The following is a 21,026-nucleotide window of genomic DNA, read 5'->3' on the forward strand; positions in this document are numbered from 1 at the left end:
ATTAAAAAAAAAGGGAGTACAAGGTTTGACATCAGTCATCAATAAAAGGAAGAAAAAACTCAGGCCTTAGACTGGACAGGCAGCCTAACATGTACAACAATAAAACAGCCATGGTAAAAAAAATATTTAAGGTCACTGTAAGGTTAAGAGGTCAAAAACATGAGCGGAAGGTCAACATGGATGAGATAAGGTCAATCATGACATAAGATAATAGAATAAGACTATAAAACAATTGTTTACAGCTCAACAGCCACACAGCAGGACCATCATCTTGCTGAGAGGATAATAGTAGTAACTTCTTCTTACAGTAAGTTTACCTGAGTTAGATACCTGTAGACAGTGGTTCAACAAAAACACAAGACTTAAGACCCGACTTAAACCTCAAAATTCTCCACACATCTTGCCTGACCCAGTGCTCACAGACTTCAGCCATTCTGAATCCAACTTAAAACTCTTCAACTGTTGCTTTCAATCCAGTTCATGGAGGGGCTTCTGTGTCCCAGCTTTGTTTTTTCATCCAACAGTTACTGTAGACCTAAATGAACCCAACCCAGTTAACCTAGGATGGGTGCAGCTCCATGCTCTGGATGTGGACAGAGGGAAATGTCGCAGAATGCAGTTAAATTGTGCTGTGTCTAACAGTTTAGGTAGTTTTCTAGGCAGACGGCATACTCAAGTGGTACACCTCATCTTCACCAAAATGCCCACAAATGTTTCTCCCTAATTCCTTTTGAATTTTTCAGATTCTAACTTTTAAAACCCGTAGACTGCCTTAAGTGCTGAGCCTGCGGCACCATCACAGGGATCAACCATCAAAACCCAAATCCAGAGGGCCTCATCCTGATCACAGCTACAGGGCTATTGAAATCATGACAGATGTCAACAGATTCATCTCCAGTGACAACTGAGCCGAGTCCATCTGCTGCTTCATCGCCTTCGAGCTGAAGATAGGAAGTGGATCCACACGACTGGTAGGTGAGCCACACAAAGCCCCATCCACTCCGAGTCCATGGTTTGCGCTTAATATACTGGTTGTCATGAACTCATGACAGCTACTAAGCTTGCATGTCAACAGGTCCATCACTGTGACAACTGGCCAAACTCCATTTGGTCTGGAAAAAGCTAGTGAGTGGACCTTGACTTGGGATTGTTTTGTCAAAATACATTTGAGGTAGGGCTGGACAAAATCTTCTATCACAGTACAGGTAGTTTCATACTGCAGTACAGATGGATATCACAGCTAGTCCATTTCCTAGAGCTTGACACACTGGTTGGAACAGATGGGAATGCCTGCTTTTGGCTAACATGGTGAATTGCATAACTGAAAAATGAAGAACTTTCACACTGATGCAAAACTCCTGTAAAATAGAAATTGCCCTAAACCACACAGCTCTACTTCAACCGGAAACGTTAAAGGGACAGGCTACTGCCATCTAAGTTCTACAGAAGAGTCTCTGTATATGGAGAGAAGATAGGAGTTAGTTAACCACCATTTTCATGTCGCCCAGCCCTAATTTGAGGTGTGTTGACACACAATTTTGGCAGAAACCTACCAACTAATTTCATTGGCTTTGGTAGAAAACTGTGGTTTCTCTGAATGTGTTCGACATGGACTACAGGTGACATCAGGGACCAGCTGGAGATGTTGTGTTTAAGCACAGGGTCTTCAGTAATGCCTTCATGGGTTGATTAGTGCATATAGTGTTGCTGATCACAGCCGTCAGCCTCTATTACCTCCGCTGCTGCCACACACACACACACACACACACACACACACACACACACACACACACACACACACACACACACACACACACACACACACACACACACACACACACACACACACACACACACACACACACACACACACACACACACACACACACACACACACACACACACACAGTGAGATGACGATGACGTTCCATTTTAATATTCACTTCTTTGATTCTTCCTCTGACAGTTTCTGCCTTTTCAGACAGCAGGGGGGTTGCCAGGGAAGATGGCGGTTGACTGAGCAGGTACGGGGGAATAGAATGGGGTGGGTTGGGGGACTAGGAGCTCTAGGCGGCATCACATAGGATCTGCTCCAACACCCTCAGCAGGTGTTTGAGGCCATAGATGTAGCCGTGATCATGGCTCTCGCTCGGGAAAACATGAGCAAAGTCGATCATCCTGACTTCCACCTCCGTGTCTCCTGCAGTCCCCTCTGTGGCATCGCCTCCTCTTCCGTTCAGCTTCCCCTCCTCTCCCCTCCTCCTGCCGCTGTCCTCCCTCTTGCCATCCTTATCCTTCCCTTCCAGTTGTGATTTGTTTCCGTTTCCATTTGGTGGTTGTGGCAACTCACCTGTCCGTTTCCATGCCAAGTTGCCTTCTTCACTTGGTGATGAGATGTTGTCTCCAGCGACTGAGGTTGCTGTCGTCTTCACACCATCACTGTCTCCAATGTTGCCATGGAGATGACCCTTGGTGCAGGGGAGGTGGTGCCCTTTTGTGTGGTTGGTGTAAATGGCCAGGCTGCAGTCCCAGGGCACAGACACCTGAATGTTGTTGTTGTTGTACTCAGCTACTTCTTCTTCCAGCCCCGCCCCTTCCTGTCTCACTTTCCCCTCCTCGCCCCGTTTACTACCCACAGTCGGGCTGATTGAAGGGGTGCTGAGAGGGGAAGAAAGGGAGGATGACGAAGAACAAGAGGGGAGGCCCTCATAGACAAAGAGAAGGGAACTGGCGTAGAAGGTCAGCTGCTGCTGGGACTCAAACCAGTGCAGGATACGCTGCACCCTGAGGATGCTGGCTGACACCGCATCCTTCCTCACAACAACACCATTATGGAAGAATTTAGCAAGGCCTGGAGAGACAGAGGGGCGGAGAAAGGAAAGGAGGAGAGTTTTTGAATTGTTTTTCAATTGAGTTATAGGTCACATTAAGGGTGGAAAAAATTCTGAAATAATTTATCTTATATGTCTCATTTTTACATCACAAAAAAATGGCATTTTAACAGGGGTGACTTTTTATATCCATTGTACTTTGATCAGGTGGATCACGTTGCAGCCATTGTAGCCTGTTTGGTGGCTGCTGACTGAGGTGATCTACTGGACCAGTTCCAACACTTCTACTACCTATCAGTCATTCAGACACCAGGGTACGGTCAGAGAGGACCCAGGGTTAGAAACACTGGTTGCCCTTTACACATGTGAACATTCAGTTATTGTGAGTCTCTTCCTATCACTGTCAGTGGCAGTAAATCACTTGTTCAATGTGTTGGTGAAGCAAATGCACACATTCGCGCGTGTATGTACGTACCATCTTTAATGGTGTCCTTAACCAGTCCCCTCCCATAGTGCTGGTCATATGAGTCAAATGTGTCACTGCACGCCTTATACACCTGCAAAAGGAGAAAATACATTGTGATTAAGCAACATTATGCAACAAGACTGAAGGCCCAGGTTGTTGGTGTGTGGTTACACACTGCTCCTGCGAGATCGCACCCGCTCAACCAAAGTGACAGAGTGCAAGAACAGATGTTTGGGATGGAGTGGGAATGAATTAGGCGCCTTTCTCTCAAGTCAGTGTACAATCAAAATGATTTGGAAGCTGTTACTGAAGGGTAAAAATGCTGCTGCACAATGCTGCTTTCAGAGTGTGTTTGGTGTGTCCTTTTTGGTCCACATCAACATTTGTGTATACTGTACACATACACTCATACTTGGCAATTCTGACTCATTCTGTTGTGAACTTAAATAAAATAACAGCTCCTACTGCTCACATCAGCCCTCGTACATCATCATATCATTTGTAGAGTTAGTAACTCAGAGGTGTTAGCTTATGCTGAAGGCAAAGCAAGGCGAATTTATTTGTGTAGCACCATTCAGACACAAGGCAATTAGAAGTGTTTTACAGGGATATACATACAATAAAAACAAGACAAAGACACATTAAAAAGTAAGAGATAATAAAAGCACAAATAAATTGTTGAAGCTTAAGAGAAGATGCATTAAAAGACAATAAAAGCATGTGTATAAATAGTTACAAATTAAAAGAAGTTATGTACCTCTATTATTGGAAAGCCACAGAAAACAGTAATGTTTTAAGGCCTGATTTAAATGCGCTGACAGTTTTAGCAGACCATAGGTGTTCAGAAAGCTTGTTCCATAGGTGGGGAGCATAGAAACTACAAGCTGCTTCACCTTGTTTACTTCTGATTCTGGAAACGCTGAGTAGACCTGCACAAGATGACCTGAGAGGTCTGGACGCCTCATAAGTGATGACCATTTAATGCTTTGTAAGCAAACAAATCTATCCTTTGGCACACTGGCAGCCAGTGGAGGGATTTAAGAACTGGTGTGATGTGCTCCACCTTCTTGGTGTTAGTGAAGACACTGGCTGCTGCATTCTGGACAAGCTGCAGTTGACTAATTGATTTTTTATTAAGACTCATGAAGACACTACTGCAACAGTCCAGCCTGCTGAAAAGAAGAAGAAGAAGAAGATGCATGAATGTTTTTATATACCCTGTTTGGACAGAATCGATTCAAGGTGAGCAATGACTATTAATCTGTCATGTTTGAGGCCAAAAACAATGATTTCAGTTTTGTCTGTGTGAAGTTGTAAGAAATTCTGGCACATCCACTGATTGAAGTGTTTGATACTTTTCTTTAGCAAATGTAAGGGACTGTAGTCATGTGGAGACACTGTTACGCAGAGTTGTGTGTCATCTGCATAAGTATGATAGGAGATGTTTAAGATTCAATGATCTGAGCGTGGGGAAGCAAAGGTCTGAGAATGGACCCTTGAGGAACCCCATGTTATATTTTTTCGCTCAGACTTAAAATTACTAATTGACACAAAGTAGTCCCTATCCTGAAGGAAAGACTGAGTCCATGTGACCAGCTGTGACTGCATATCAGACCAGAGAAGCTGCTGAATGTTGAGCCATGTCATAACACAGGCTGAGCTCAGGAGGCCAGGTTTACAGACTGTCAGCGGTGAGCGACCCCCCACGTTTCAGGGTGTCAACAATCATCAAGTCATTTTCAAGCCAATAGCCCACTGTTTAGATTTACAACCAGAGACTGGTGAGAGAACCGTGGTTGTAGATGAGAAGAGGCACATTACTGAAATGATCAGTTAGTGTAATTATCACCTTTCATTTTCCTAATGAAGTTGCCTACAAATGAGAAGATGTACTGCTAAATCAAAGTTTGTAGGCTTCCAAAACCAACTAATCCAAATGAAGTTTAGGGAGAACTGCAGTCATAGGGGCAGCTGTGGCTCAGGGATAGAGTGGGTCATCCATCAGTTGATCCCCAGCTCTTATGAGTCAGCATGTCGATGTGTCTTTGGGCAAGACACTGAACCCCAGTTTGCTCCTGAAGCAGCTTCAGTGTGTGAATGTGAAAGAATAGTCTCTTCCAACTTAACATAATGACTAGAAACACGCAATACAAATACAGACCATTTACCGTTCATGAGACTTATGTCTGCAATTACAAAACAGCCAATCATGTTAACACTCATCAAAGTTAATCACTCATCTACTTATGGTGAATTCATTTCAAAATAAGAGCACTCTGTTTTTCTTGATAACTTCATCAAGAATGAACAAACCCATCCTCAGACCATTTTCAAAGCACCACCTGATCAGGCTGAGAGGGAACAGGATGTTTTTAGCCTGGATTAATGAAGCCACATGTGAAGAACAGGGCCCTTGTCTCTGCGTTGGCCTCCTCCGCAACGAGGGGCTTCACAGTGCAACATTTAGAGCTGGAGGATTGTCTCATCAGCGCTACACTTAATCACCTCTTATCTTGTCCTGTGTCCTTGCCCACCATCAGGAACATCATTCCCACTGATTAGTCTCCTCTTCGTCTAAACAAACACACAGCAGAGATTAGTATCTTCACTTTCCCAGCTCAGGCCTAGTAGGATTTCTTTCTAACAGAAAATAGCTGCTGGACACAAGGTTGAAAAAAGAGCTGAGACAGTAACGTTGTGGGCCACAGAATGAGTCACACCTCTCACTTTCCAAATAACTATTTGATCCATTCTTTAGGCCTTTAGGTCTAGACCAAACTCTTTAATTAGAGAGAGACCCAACGATTCAGGAATTCAACATTAAGGATTCAAGAATTCCCACATGAGCAGCATCAGATATTATATTGAGCAACAGTGGCAGGAAGAACTCCCCTTTAATGGGAAGAAACCTCGAACAGACCAATGTGGGTGGCTTCTGTCAGGGTCCGACTTTTAATGTCCTTTACACCAGGACACACCATCCCTCTGTCTCTAATTGTACACAAAGACTCGCAGCTACAAACGCAGGTCTCACTTCCTCAAAACAGTCAATGAGCTGCTCTCAGTCACAACCAGTCCCCCCAAAGAGGCTGCTGTGCGTCTACCTAGCACAGTATGGTGGTGACGGAAGCTCACTCAGGTATCACTGCTCACTGTCAACTGGCATCATATTACAAACACTTCAAACACGTCCAGCCCTCCCAAAGCACTATGGACACACCAGGAACATCACACACTTTGATCAGCTCACTGGCTCGTTCTGTTGTTGCAGTGGGCAGGAAAACCCAACCCAGGACACTTAATGATGATGATACTGACTGCAATGGAAACTGACCAACGCGATAAAAGTTTCGTATTTGACTCTCTTCCTGTCCTCAAGATAAGGGGGCGTCTTGCTGTCCTTTCCTGTCATTTGTCTGTTTCTCCCCTGTGGACCAGCTGATGAGACACTGGCGTGACTGTTCACTGCTCCACAGCCAGTGCCCGGATGGATCAGCAAGTGCTGGTGCTTTGGACCATGCTAGGTCTCCAGGAAATGAATGCAAGTCTGTGGAAAGTCTCCAGACAAGACCTAAGTAACGAGGTATGTGTGTGTGTGTGTGTGTCTGTTACCAGGCAGGCTGTGTGGACCCTAATCACATGACCACTGCTGAGGTAATTTAGTCATAGTGAGTAGGCTGCTTAGTACAGCCATGATGATGTGGTATGAATTTGCTGGACAGCATCATGGGTTTGAGCCCTGGGCCAGCCAACCTGTGTCCATGTGGGAGGTTTGGGAGACCACTACACACACAAGACAGTATATTGGTCATGTGACCAAGAGAGGCAGCCTAAGACATCAGTAAAAAGGATCATGTCTGGTAGAACAAACTACTCTACACACAGAGCACAAAAATCTAACTTGATTATTTCCAAGGCAAGTCTAACAGAAAACAAAAGGGAGGGAAATCTCTCCACAGTCCTTACTGTCAGACATCTGTGTTACAAGGAAGATCTGCTGTCCAACTTGTCATAGCAGCAGCAACAAGCAGAACAGATCTTCTCCTCAGCGACACACGGTCACAGATCTTCAAGCTCTGGATCTCCACACTGCTGAGATGATAGATGATATTCTGAAACATTGACTGGGACTGAACCTCTGCTCCACCTGAGGTAACTTCCACAGAGCTCTAGACTATGGGCCTGGTTCCCTCACTCATGCAGCAGCAGACTTTAATCCCACTTCAGTTGGATAAAAAGCCTTTGTACATGCACACTTTGTCTGTGCTGCTCTGATTAGGTGTGAAGACAAAAACCCACCAGGGGTGTCTCTGTCGCTGATAGTGTCCACCCTAGTCAATGCTTTAAAACCCACCAGAAGCGTCTTAGAAGTGGCTTGGCGCTCCACTAAAGATACGCGTCTGGTCTATTTTTGACGAGAGCCGCAGCTGCATCAAGCAGCACAGAGCAGATGAGGCAGCAGGAAGTCAGACAAACAGCGAAGCGAATCCGGTCAGTCTTCAAAAACAAAGCCCCTGTGCAGACTTTCAATCAATATTATCTTCACTATTATAAACGGTGGCACCAGGCCAGACATTAACCTTTTTTTTTTTTACGCTGTGGACGATGAGAGGTTTGACTTGCATGTGGTAAAACACTTTCATTTTCACTTAAACTCCCTGTCTGCAGGCGACAGCTCAACAACACTGTAAATACATACAAGAAACACATGTAACCCTAATAAGTAGCATAGCCTGTTTACACGTTAGAAGCACAAAAATCACAGTAAAATGACTAAATCAGAAAACATCTGAGCAAGTCAGTTAACCAACCAGGAAATCCGCTGCACAGCTGAAACGCTTCTGAAACGCTCCTGGTGGGATTTACAGTCCCGCTGAGGACGGAGCGAAAACCAGACCACAGCCAGAATGCGATGCAGACGAGCCCTGTGGGTTTTCGGCACCTTTGGCAGCCGTTTCCCACTTTGAATCATTACACTGACCGATTAAACAACAGCACACCAGGTCCAACTCACCCGCATGCCAAGGACCAGGAAACCCATCTCCTCCATCAGTGGGTATTTTCTGATCTGCTGCTCCCGTTTCTCCTGCGAGGCGAACGGATCATAGCTCCGCTGACCCAGCTTCACATCCATGATGCATGGCTTGGCGAAGCGTCTAGTCACATCCTCCAGTTTCAGGTAAAGGTCTGAGGCGGCAGCACAGATACAAGAGGGACGATGAGCACTATGGAGGCGTTACTCTAGCTCATTCACATGACACTGATGTTGGCTTTTTATTTAACATTATAATGATAATTATGATGATCTGGCAGGGTGTGTCGTTGGGACTCGGGTCAGAGAGACACCAACACCGTCTCTTACCATCGGGGCTGTCAGGAGATGACCAGGTGCCGTAGTACTTGGGTAGATGGCCCTGGAGCTCCAGAAGACATGGATCACAGATGTCCTCTGCATACACCTAGAACGGACACACACACAAGATTTAATAGACAACGGATTGGACAAGGAGTCAAACACCCCATTTTGGCTAATCTGTACCACGGGTGTAGAGCTGGTGCTAAGCTAAGGCTAAGTTAGCAGCAAGGAGGAGGAGCTACAAGCCGGCTTTACCATCAATTATCATGGGGAATGTCAACTCTCCGCCTTAAAAAGTGTGCTAGACACTTGTAAAGAATCTGCAAGCATACCTTGAGTGCAGTCTAATGTGTTTTATGGAGAGGTGGCTAATGATAGCATCCCTGACTCCTGTGTGGTTCTTCCTGGCTACATGGAGTTACAAGCAGACAGAGACAACAGAGCAAGTGGACAGAGCAAAGGTAGGGGACTGATTTTGTTTGTGAACAACAGATGGTGCAACCCTGGTCACATGACTGTAACAGAGAAGATCTGCCGTCAGGATGTTGAACAGTAGGCAGCCTTACTATGTACCTAGGGAGTTTTCTCACCACGAGCCGGGCCTGGAGCAGTGTGTGACGTCATCCACGATGCTGTTGTGAGGATATAGACCCAGACCCTGAAGCATTCATTGTGATATCAGGAGAGTTTAATCATGTCAGCCTCACCTCCCATCTGACTGGCTTTATACAGTATGTTGACTGTCCCACAGGGGAAAACAGGACACTTGATCTGCTTTGTTCAAATGCCAAGGAAGCATACACTGCTTCAGCCCTTCCACAACTTGGCAGATCAGATCACAACCTGGTCTTTCTTAAATCTTCCTATAAACGTCTACTGAGGCAGCCTACAACCAGCCGCTCATTCAGGAAGTGGAGATCACAGGCCAGCGAGTCTCTTAGGGCCTATTTTGAGTGCACAGATTGGGATGTACTGCTGGATTCATATGAAAATAACAATAACTCAGACACGGACATAGACCGAATGGTTGACTGCACTACAGTCTATTATATTGTATGTTTTATGTGTATTCTGTACGGCGACCTTGTGAGCTTTGAAAGGCGCCCTAAAAATAAAATGTATTATTATTATTATTATTACAGATTACATTAACTTCTGTAGGGGCACAGTTATACCAGCATGGACTGTCTGCTGTTTTCCCAATAATAAACCCTGGATGAGAGCCTTTAGTGACTGGAGTGAGAAGAAAGGCCTCCTACTGAACACCTTCAAGACCAAAGAGATAGTCATGGACTTTCGCAGGTCTAAGCCCCCACCTCACCCAGTCAACATTCGAGGAAAAGGCATCGAGGTGGTGCAATCCTACAAATACCTGGACAACAAACTGGACTGGTCCCTGAAAACAGAGGCCCTCTCCAGAGAGGAACAGAGCCGGCAATCTTTCCTCAGGATGCTCAGGTCCTTTGATGTCTGCAGTGAAATGTTGCACATGTTCTACTAGTCAGTGGTGACTAGTGTACTGTTTTTATGCTGTTTTATGCTGTCAAGCTGTCATTGCGGCAAATGGTGGAAACACCCGCTACTGACGTTGTCAAATTTTGTTATTTGGGGCTATCCTTGTTATTGTCTAAATTTTTGGGGTAATAAATATTAAACTAATGAAAATGGTGTTTCTTCTCATTCATTATTAGTAATATCAAAGGGAACTTTTACTTATTTCATTAAAATTCAGACCAAATAGGAAAAGCACTCATGTAAATAACAATATCCCTAACTTATTGTGAGTAGTGTATGTCTGGCAATACCTGAACAGACAAAAATCCACAGGATATTACATTTACAGTGATTATCTATGTGATTGACTGAACTGGGGGAGGTCTGAAGCCAGGCCTCATTCTTCTCTTGATGGAGAAGACAGCCACCGACATAAACGACTTCATCAATCAAGCACAAAGCTCCGAACTGCTTCATCATGCCACCAGTAACACAGGGTGTATGCAGTATGTCTAATGGAAAGTGAACAATGAGAAGTTATTAGCATGACAGTGGTGATCAGATCCATTAGGCAGTGGTGTTTTGGAACAGCTCAATCAATCAGTCTTTATTTATATAGCGCCAATTCATAACAGCGTTATCTCAAGATGCTTAAGGAGCGGTCTAGAGAGCAGGTCTAGGCCAAACACTTTAATTAAGAGAGAAACCCATCGATTCAGGAATTCAACATTAAGCATTCAAGGCGTCAAGAATCAGTACACGTAGGTACCTCTGGCTCAGACAGGAGGTGTGTGCTGTTGGCATTGGCCGTGGTCAGGAGACAGGCTGACATGATGCTCTCTGGTGTTTCTATGAGAGTTGCTGAGGCTGACATTGCTGCTAAGCTCTAAAGAAAACACCACGTGATTACATAGACCCATATGGAATGCCTGATATCTGTACTGATGAAGATTTCTCCATCCACTCTGTACTCAAAGGGCTGCTGAACCAGGCAGTGTTTGACTCAAGAATACAACATGCAACGTGATGCTGAACAAGTACAGCGAAATAACAATAATCGGTTCAGTTAAAAAGCATTTGTCCAAATATGTTTATTAGTGTGAAAATACTGTATTTGTCCTTCATGACATTAATCACTACATCTGTGTCAAATGAGGTGATATCAAGGAAAACAGTCAGCTTCTGTGCTCAAGGTCATCTAGACTCTAGATTGTAGAAGCTGAACCGGAGCAGAGACATCTGAAGCCAGCTCTGAAGTGATCTGGCCTAAGATTACATGTTCAGGGATTTTGCACTTGGAGGGGATTTTAGATTTTGCCTATTGTTGTGGCCCTCTTCTGTAAGAAGCTGTGTGAGAGGATAGAGGTGGTGACGGCGTAGGCATTACCATGCTGTAAAACTGCTTCTCTCGTGGACCTCTGGGTGGAGGCTGAAGCTGCTTCAGGACTGTTCCATCAGGATGCTGCAAAATACCTGCAACAAGCACAGAGATCGAATCAAAGTTTAGCAAAATAAAGCTTAGTGAGGACTGTGCTGCCTGCAGCAGGACTGAGTTCTACGGAGACGCCAACAAAGGGCTCTGGCCTCAGTCCTCAGCCCTCGTTCTGTCACACACCTCGTTATGTTGCTCAGACTTCATTCACACAGAACCATTGCAAACATGTCCATTCAGCTATTAGCAGTTCACTGTGTCCACTGCCTTCGACAGTGACACACACACACAGACACACACAGACACAAAAATACAGCAAGAACAAGACAGAGAGGACGAGAGCACACAATGACAACAGAACAACAGGATCAAACAAACAGAGGAATGAAAGAGGAGCTTCTGACATGATACACTCAATGCTCCAATGTTAGCTAGCATTAGCTACATAAACATCAGCTGGAAGTAGCTGCAGACTATAGGCTAAACTATCAACACAGTCGTTCGTGGTTGGCTTTCACAGTAAATCTACATACACAAGCAAAGAGACCCTGTCAGCACATCCAGATGCTCCAGGAACATGAAGGCAGCAGCTTCATGGTGAACTTCCCTTCATCTCTGAGACTCTTGGTGGACTCTGACTCCTGTTTTATTGCCTTTATTGTCTCCTCTCTGTCAGACTCTGTCTGATGAGTCCGTCTTCCTTTGAACACAGTTGTTCCAACGCTGGAATAGGAACTTTTTCTGCAGGACTTTCCTCCATTGAATCAGACTTTCAGCCATCTGAAGGGACGTTTGTAGAGCAGCCAATAGGAACGCTCTCTCTCTCTGAGAGGACCTGTGATTGGACAAAGTCTCCCGTCACAGACGAGATTTACTAAAACCTGAAAACGGCCCAGAGGAGGAGCACAAGGCCAGTTTACTGTCAGACCAGCTGTACTACAACATGATGAGAGGGTATTATGGGACGGTTACCCAGTGAGACCCAAAATAAAGTACCTCCCCAGGTTTAATCACTACTGAATACCGGATGTTGAAGTTTATATACCTTAGACTTAGATCACCATCTTTCTGAAGTTTTACTTCATTCTGCAACACGTCATCCAGAGTAGCTCTCATGACCACGCCCCCTTTTATGGGAAAACAATCCCTTGTCCTACATACAACAGCGTCCACACTTAAAGATCCAATGTTATGCTCTCTCTCAAGTTCATACTTGTATTTGGAGATCCCACTGAATGAGTTTGCTTGTTTTAATTTTCAAAAACAAATTTTTTTGGTCATACCAGACATGGCTGCAGCTGTTTTCAGCCTCTTTTTGCATGCTCCTTTTTCGTGGAATAGAACAACCTGTGAGCTTTGCTCTTCAACATCTTCAACATGTTGCTGAGAGCTTGTGTTACTGGGGGATAAAACAATGGGGGGCAACATGGTGGACTGGTGAAGAGATCCTCAGTAGGCGAGGACAGTCAGCCTCCTGCATGGCTGAAGGAGGTCACATGATTTCAACAGATTTACACACACACATTTACTGAAGAACGGGGTGGGAGAGAAATTGAATAGTTTGGCAGTCTTTAGGCATAGTGGCGACATATTTATGTTGAAAAGACATTAAAAAGTGCATTTTGCATAATAATAATGCATAATGGAGTTGGTTGCACCAGAATTAAATCCCACATTGCTGATATCCGATCCCACACTATGTCCTGAAAAAGATCCTGATAGAAGGCTTTTATGGCTCCAAGCTACATGCTAATGCTATAAGCTCATGTGTTGGCCGCTCATTAGCCAGTGTGTGAAACGAGTCACCTGTGCTTGCTGACCCTGTACCAGCTCAGCTTATTTTAGGGACACAAAGCTAAACCAATTGTACTTAATTATTATTATATTATACAGCTGTAGCCTGATGTTTGCAGCACATGCAGGGCAGGACAGTGTTCAATTCAATTCAATTCAATTTATTTTGTATAGCCCAATATCACAACAGAGTTGTCTCACAGTGCTTTACAAAGTTCACTGTTAGGTAAATCCATATCCTGACAGAGAATACGTTGTACTGGGCCTGGTTTTTTTGATGGGCTACTAACTGGTTAATGGTTGGAGCTCAGGCTAAACTGACCGGGCTAACCTAAGTTAAAGTAATTTAATTCAGGTGGCTTTCCATTGTGTTTGTTTTGTACCTCTATTTTACATTAAAGTATATGGCTTTGGTTTTCACCCAGAAAGAGATGGGAAAGTTGGTGACTGTGCCAGTCTGGTGAATAGTCACTGTTAGGATGTGTAATTCAAAGAACATTATTTCCAGGATCATTTTAGGGTTCTCAGACTCAGATAGAGATTTGTGCCATCCTTCCCTTGTGTTCAGATTGGACACACTATCTGAATTTGATCAAGCATATTTGAGCAACCTGTTTTTGAGTTTTGACAGGGTTTGAATTTTTTGGTCTGATTTGAGTTCATTGCACAATTTAAACATAGTTTTGAAAATTACGGAGGTGAAGTCTATCTGAATTTGAAAACCTAAACCTAAAATAAATGGAAATAAAGTTTTTAAAACTGGTCAGTCAACCAGGTTTCCTGGTTTCAGTCAACATTTCGGTGCGGCGTCCACAGTGACCTCAGGACACCAGCTGGCCATATGGAGGTCGCTGCTAGGCAGGCTACAAACCTTTTTTTCGAACTCCGAGATGATACGCTTCATTACAACACGCTGCTGACACTCCCAAAGTCTTGCTGCTCACCTCGAGGAAGCATATTTCTGTCTGCCTGTTTGCCTCTGTTGTGCTTTTTCTGCAGGAGTGGCCATGTTCCCCCATTCTGAAGGAAGTAAGCTGATTTGGTTTGAGTTGCAGCGCAGTACCGCTAGAATTAGATGGTCTGTATTTGTATTTGTCACCCATTCATCCATTCACACATCATTAATTCAGGAGGAGACTACAAACATTAGAGTTCAGTGTCCAAGGACACTTCGACTCATACCCAGGGATTGAACCACCGACCTTCCAATTTAGGGACGACCCACGCTACCTCTGACCCACAGCTGCCCACAATCAGAGCGGCCGATGGCGGTGCTGTGACTCACTGCGACAGGTGGCGGGTGTCTGGACGCTACATGCTGCTTTCACAGGTAGTCTGACAACAGAGTATCCCTCTTGTAAATGTGTGACCACAGTGGGAGCAGGGCATTCACGGTGTATCCTTGAGAGAAATTTGTGTTTTCAAGAGGAAGAAAGACTTCATTTCCTCCACAAGCCATTAAGAGGAAGACAGCATCCATGGCATTCCACTGACGCCATATTGCAGAAATTTTATAGATGACGCCCTGACGCTCTGTTCCTGTGAAAGCAGCATGACGCTGCACTCCAAACTGTGGAGCTACAGAAACAGTGAAGTAAAAAGTCGTTGCTATGGAACCGATACATTGTCTCATCAGGTGGCAGTGTATTATGGCAGTGGCAGTGGTGACAACTGCTGTTTTACACCACAATGTTTTACAGCTAGTTACAAGTCTCAACTTGTCTGATCATGAATCTTTGGAATAAATTCAAATGCACCCAAGAACACCCCTTCTCAAAAATATTGCCTCCAGCGCCCCCGATGCTCTGAATGCCCACTTGGTGACACCATGCTAAGCCTGAATGGCATGTAAACAACCGTGGGACAGTGAGACAGTGACTGACAGAAGGAGAGAGCTGGTGTGTGTGTGTGTGTTTTATGTGGCGGATGTGTGTGTGTGTGTGTGTGTGCGTTATGTGGCGTCTGTTTATTCATATTGTTGAGTGTTTTTCAAAAACTAATTCCTAAGTGTGACTTGATACCATTTTGTCCTCCAACAATGTAATATCACTTACTGTTGTTGCATCATTGATTTTGGCTTTGTAGACTGTGCAGGGCGACGCAGGAGATGCGAGTGACGCAACATGAATCACGCACATTCCCGTGTCGCACAAAATGATCAAACTTGAGCAAGACATTGGTGTGCAATGTGCAAGAGTGCAAGAATGCAAGTAAACCTGCAGTCAAACCCGTGCGAGAAATGCAAGGTGAAAATTTGTTTGGTTCACTCTGCAAGTATTGATCCTGCTTCTCTGCTTGCACTTCTCAAACCAATGGGGGCAACCATCATTTGGCACTTAACAGCTTTCAGGTTCAAAGGTTGTAAAGTCCTGCCTTCATCATGAAGAATCGCCATGGAGCAGCTGACAGGTGAGGTCTACTGAGTAACGCAGCCGGACTTTCACCTTAGCTTTTATGACACTAACACACACCCATACTAACTGCTAATGTACAACATTTCCTTTAAGTGTGGTTTAACATGAGCAGCCACACAAGAAAATAAATAGAATAATAACCACTAAAATTTGGATTTCAAATCAGGATCTGGTCAGAGAATGAGATTTCCAATATGATCAGAAGCCAACTGTGTATGAGCTACTAACACTGCTCTTATGGAAAAAGGCCTGCATGTGAGAGGGATTTGCATGTGAAGCGCTCTGCCATGATAAACTCGTTGGGTTTATACTGTCAGCCTCTCATCGTTCCCACGAATACAGACAACACATAGTTTACAGAGACCTCCACTTTGAAAAGCATTCTCCCAGAGCACCGTTGTCCACTGTGTCCATGTGTACGAGAGGCCAACACACAGACAAAATATTATGCTTTCACTTCTATGCACATGTGTGGACAGGGCCTGAGACCCATTTAAACTGAGATGGTGGAGAAGTAGACTGAGGGCGGGGGAGCAAAGCGGTGGGTGGAGGAGTGAGCAGGATCATTTTCAGTCAGCAGCAGGACGAGCTGAACAGGATTCCACAGCTCGTTCTCCCGCTGCTGAGAGACATGAGGAAGCTGCTGCCTGCGTCTCAGCCCTAAGTCAACACAACCCCTCCTTGCCTGTTAATGAGTATTTAGTGCCCCGCCCCAGGAGAAGATCATCACCGTCACATATCACAGCTGACCTTCAACTATTCAACAATGATTACTGATTAATCAACCATCAAGCAGCTGCCAAGTTCCAGAATAAGTGACATGCTTTAGCTGATGTTCCGTGATTCTTCAAATGACTGGCAGCAGGCCATGCTGCACTTCACTGAGACTCATGTTCTTTGTTCCTCTGGTGTCACAGACACTTCCAGAAGTAATGACTGATGACAAGCACTGTTAGACCGAAAGACTGACACTGAAGTTAGTACAGCATAAGAGTGACGGAAAGGGAGACACTGGATGAAGAGCCGTCTTCTAATATTGGTATTCATAGAGTTCTAGTGTGATCACTGTGCTTCATCCAGTAGATGTGGAGGAACTGGTAAAATATAGGGAGCATGGCACGAAGGTCAGCACTGTTTTCACTGATTTTCACCATCTGCTGCGCCATGGAAAAGCCCTGCAGTCACATGCACATGTGACTGTGCCACCATATGTACCTGCATGAGTTATGCTGCTAATACAGATCACTTCCTTAACAGTTCATGACAGATTAACTAAACACATGATAACTACCAGCACACAGCCTGTCACCGACACCACAGTCCACCAGCACGCCATCTGATCTAATAGAACAGAAATGACCTCCACTCTGACAAATAAACTAGCTCTTCTTAGTTTATGGAACTTTTATTTACAGGCATGGCAAGCCTGTAATACAACACTGCGACCACAGACGAGCCAAACGCAGAGAAAGTAAGAGTCGGATCACAGTGAAGTAAACATTGTGTAATCATTAATAATGTAGTAAACAAACTATAAGATAGCTCACAACACTTGAGCCAAAAAATGTTTGTGGCCGACAGCTTTGTCCAAACCGCATGATGGCTGGCTGCAGGCGACAAGCCCGACGTAATCAGGTGAATAGATACGACTCATCCATGTGAGACAGCAGTGTAACTAACCTGCCGGTATCATGCACAATCAGCTCAGCCCAACACCTGGCCTCAGAGCACACAATGGAGGCTTTGATAGTGACAGGTGTCCTGTGTGAATGAGTGAAGACTAGAGCGAGAACACGGATCAGGGATGTGTCATGGTCACATGTCCACAAAGAGCTCCATTTGTGGGTCTCCACAACTGAGGATGAATTGGGGGAGGATTAGTAGTGGCAGAGTGCGACAGGTGCATCAATTCTACCTCATGTGCATGCGGCTCACTTATAAAAATACTCACAATGTCTAAATCTTCCAGTTTACTATTCCTACTGACAGAAACCATACCGAGTAGAGCAAGAGCTAAGACTTTCTCTGAAGTGTTTGTCATCCATGCATTGGCTCAGCTTCCCAGTAATACGCCATGGGGGGCACATGCCAGCAGTGTGAAGAAAGTATTGTAGTACTGTGAGTGTATTTAGATAAACTGCTCTGTAGGCCGTATTTTGCGCTGTTCCAAAACAATCATGTAATGCCCTCAGGCACATGTCGGGATCCAGCTGACAGGTCTTCATAAAGGTGCAAGAAAAGGAAGTTAAGTTTTGTGTAAGAAGTTGTAATTGCTGTCGAGCAAGAACAGCTCTGCAGTCCACTTTACTTACCCACTTTATCCACTCCGTACTTGTGCCCTGCCACCTGATGGGACAGCGGGACGCAACCGTTCAGGTGAGCCTGGCCCTGAGGCCCCGGTGGCCGCTGGCCGCACTTCTCTTTGGCGGGGGCCCCGCCGGAGAGCCGCGGGGTCAGTTCCAGTCTGCCGAGAGCTAGAGAGGACTCCATCATCACCGGACGCTCGGATGCTGACGTTTGTAAAAAAAATGAAAAATAAAAAAAAACTACAAGAAGGGGAGAACACAAAGTCTTTGCCCGAAAAAAGAAAAAGTGAATGGTGTGACTGTATCGACTCACATACTTGTGTTAGGTGAGCCCAGAGCACAGCCCCGCACACCGACTGTTTGGGCGTGAGGGTGACTGAACCAACACACCAGCTTCTGTCGTGTTCGCTGTTTTGAACCCCCGACAACAAGTCGCCTGACGGACAGCCGCAAGGCCGCGACCCTCTTTGAGTCCGCCGGTGAAGCAGGGCTCCCGAAGCAGCGCCACTTCAATTTTCATATCGTGAACAGCAGCATAAATCCATCCTGGCCACATCCCTCCCCCAGCCAGAGTCACACACAGCAGCGCCAGCCACGATTTCCGCCCTGAGTTTCCAAAGTAAAACCAACAGGGCCATATGCATGCTGTACTTCACCGAGGTAAAAAGAAAGACGGACAACTGTCTTGCTAATAAAAACTCAGCTGTCTTTTGTCTGAGCGTCGTATCTCTGTCCGATCCCTACTTTCTTTAGCCACAGTCAAACTAATATATTTGACACCTTTATTATGAAGGGCAGATGGCGTCACCTCCGGTGCTGTCGGCGTGCCGTAGAACCAGCCTGACGCAGCTCCTCTTCCTCACCTCAGAGACGTAAACAGTGCTGTCCGTGTCCCCCCGCCGCCGATGTGACCAGTCACACCATGTCCACCAGCAGGCGGTCCGGGCGGGCGGGGACAAACTCTGCAAACAGCACACAGGCGACTGCTTCTAGATGTTGACAGCTAACCTGAGGTTAGCGTCCATTAGGCTGCTAAGCTAGCTAGCCCTCCCTCCCGTCACAGCTCAGCAGACCCCGGGCACATCGCACTTCCCGAACAGCCGCCTCCAAGCCGGAGGCCTGTCCGCTGGAGATGAGCACACACACGACGCCCTGCCGTCCTAAAACCCATGCTATGGTGGCGGAGGTTGCAGATTCCTCCTCGGCCACACATATCCAGGTCAGTGTGGGCGGCACTTCTCTACGTAAACAGCAGCGCCCAAAGCCTCCCACACGTTTACGACACTTTCAGTTACTGTCGCAAACACGCCTCCTCACACCTTTGCGGCAGCACTCAGCTCAGGAGGCCTTAGTACACCAAGTTCGGACTTGAGTGAGTGGTGGTTTGTTTCTTAATACGTATCTACTCCGGGTACCGTCATTCAAATATACATTTACAATAAAACGAAATATGTTATTAAACACAACTCTGCCTCTTTTGTTTCCATTTTCAAAACCACACTAACATTTAAAAAAATTAAGAAATGTTCAAGTAGAGTCCATCTTGACAAATCCACCATAGATTTGAAGTCTAAAAACTACATAGTCGCATAGTCGCAAGTCTTTAAACTACATCCCGTAACATAACAATTTTAGTGTGTTTCCAAAATTAAAAGTTAATGTACTTTGTCCACCATTGCTGCTGGTTGGTACGAAAAGCATTCTGGGACTGATATGTGGCTGTCAGAAGTCCACACAAATCACCACCCGATGCATCCTGGGTAAAATGGGCGGAGCAAGAACACACTGGGGCACTTGGACAGTACTTGGTAAATGGTAATGGTAATGGTAAATGGTCTGTATTTGTATAGCGCCTTTCTAGTTATTTCAACTACTCAAAGCGCTTTACATGACATCCTCATTCACCCATTCACACATCATTCATACAGGAGGAATGTAATTTGGAGGAGACTATTCTTTCATACTCATTCACACACTGAAGCCATGCTTCAGGAGCAAGTTGGGGTTCAGTGTCTTGCCCAAGGACACTTCGACATGTTGACCCATAGGAGCTGGGGATCAAACCCCCGACCTTCTGATTGAGGGACGGCCCACTCTACCACTGAGCCACAGCCGGCCCTTGGCACTTGGCTTGATGCAGAATTTTAGCATTATTAATGACAAACATCAACTGTTCCCATGAAGAGTTCCCCAAGATTCCCCTGTGAGACCAGCCTGCTTTACTAATTCTCATTAAGATCCCAAGACAAACAAATGAGGAGCAACATGACAGTTTACTAAAGCAGGAACAGGAGAGCATGAAATGCAGTAACCATAAAGTGGGAGTAGGCAGGTTGTGGGAGTATTGGTGGAGAGAGGCACCTCCTCTCAGCATGGACACAAGTGATGACTCCTTCACACCGGGGCTTTTCCATGTGTCTTCATGGGCTTTGGCCACACTTCTCACTCAAATGACCTATTTGAATTGTTCCTGGCTTGGTGGCATCGTTCCTTCCCAGTGCTAGAAGACCATCACGAAACCTTGCCCTCAATCATCCAGTAATCAACCCAAATGACCGCTAAATCATAATGGGAGTGTACAGAAACTGTTTATCACACTGTGCATCATCTCTGACATCTCTTTAATATCTTTTACTAACTTGCTATCTTCCCCGGAGCCTTTCTGTGCTTTTCTCATCTCTCAGGTTCCTGTGGATCCTGGTCCTGGTTCTCCTGCTGTGGTTCTCTGGTTCCTGTGGATCCTGGTCCTGGTTCTCCTGCAGTGGTTCTCAGGTTCCTGGGGATCCTGGTCCTGGTTCTCCTGCTGTGGTTCTCTGGTTCCTGTGGATCCTGGTCCTGGTTCTCCTGCTGTGGTTCTCTGGTTCCTGGGGATCCTGGTCCTGGTTCTCCTGCTGTGGTTCTCTGGTTCCTGTGGATCCTGGACCTGGTTCTCC

The 21,026-nt window shown here is 45.4% G+C and overlaps 1 protein-coding gene across 2 annotated transcripts; it reads right to left on the bottom strand.

The window, feature by feature from the left end:
* Positions 1 to 1,617: 1,617 nt before the first annotated feature.
* ipmkb (inositol polyphosphate multikinase b) lies at positions 1,618 to 18,481 on the bottom strand. 2 transcript variants are annotated; one of them, XM_070851785.1, is made up of 7 exons: positions 18,411 to 18,481; positions 18,100 to 18,297; positions 11,535 to 11,620; positions 8,660 to 8,756; positions 8,312 to 8,484; positions 3,307 to 3,388; positions 1,618 to 2,851 (listed from the first exon to the last, which is right to left on the bottom strand). In XM_070851785.1, exons 2-7 carry the CDS (start codon positions 18,278 to 18,280, stop codon positions 2,067 to 2,069), a joined length of 1,404 nt encoding a protein of 467 aa, XP_070707886.1. In that variant the 5' UTR covers positions 18,281 to 18,297; positions 18,411 to 18,481; the 3' UTR covers positions 1,618 to 2,066. The 2 variants fall into 2 exon arrangements, with proteins under 2 accessions (XP_070707886.1, XP_070707887.1); XM_070851786.1 differs by having other exon boundaries at positions 18,407 to 18,478.
* Between the last annotated feature and the right edge of the window lie 2,545 nt (positions 18,482 to 21,026).

This window comes from Pempheris klunzingeri, chromosome 20 (genome assembly GCF_042242105.1).
Source record: "Pempheris klunzingeri isolate RE-2024b chromosome 20, fPemKlu1.hap1, whole genome shotgun sequence".
NCBI classification, from domain to species: Eukaryota; Metazoa; Chordata; class Actinopteri; order Acropomatiformes; family Pempheridae; genus Pempheris; species Pempheris klunzingeri.

Excerpts from the sequence above, each read along its gene's own strand:
- ipmkb (XM_070851785.1), bottom strand. The coding sequence starts at position 18,280 with ATGATGGAGTCCTCTCTAGCTCTCGGCAGACTGGAACTGACCCCGCGG. Across the intron at positions 8,757-11,534 it reads AGAAGCAGTTTTACAGCATG|GTGTATGCAGAGGACATCTG; the intron begins GTAATGCCTACG and ends TGTCCGTTCTAG. Across the intron at positions 8,485-8,659 it reads ATCTCCTGACAGCCCCGATG|ACCTTTACCTGAAACTGGAG; the intron begins GTAAGAGACGGT and ends CTGCCGCCTCAG.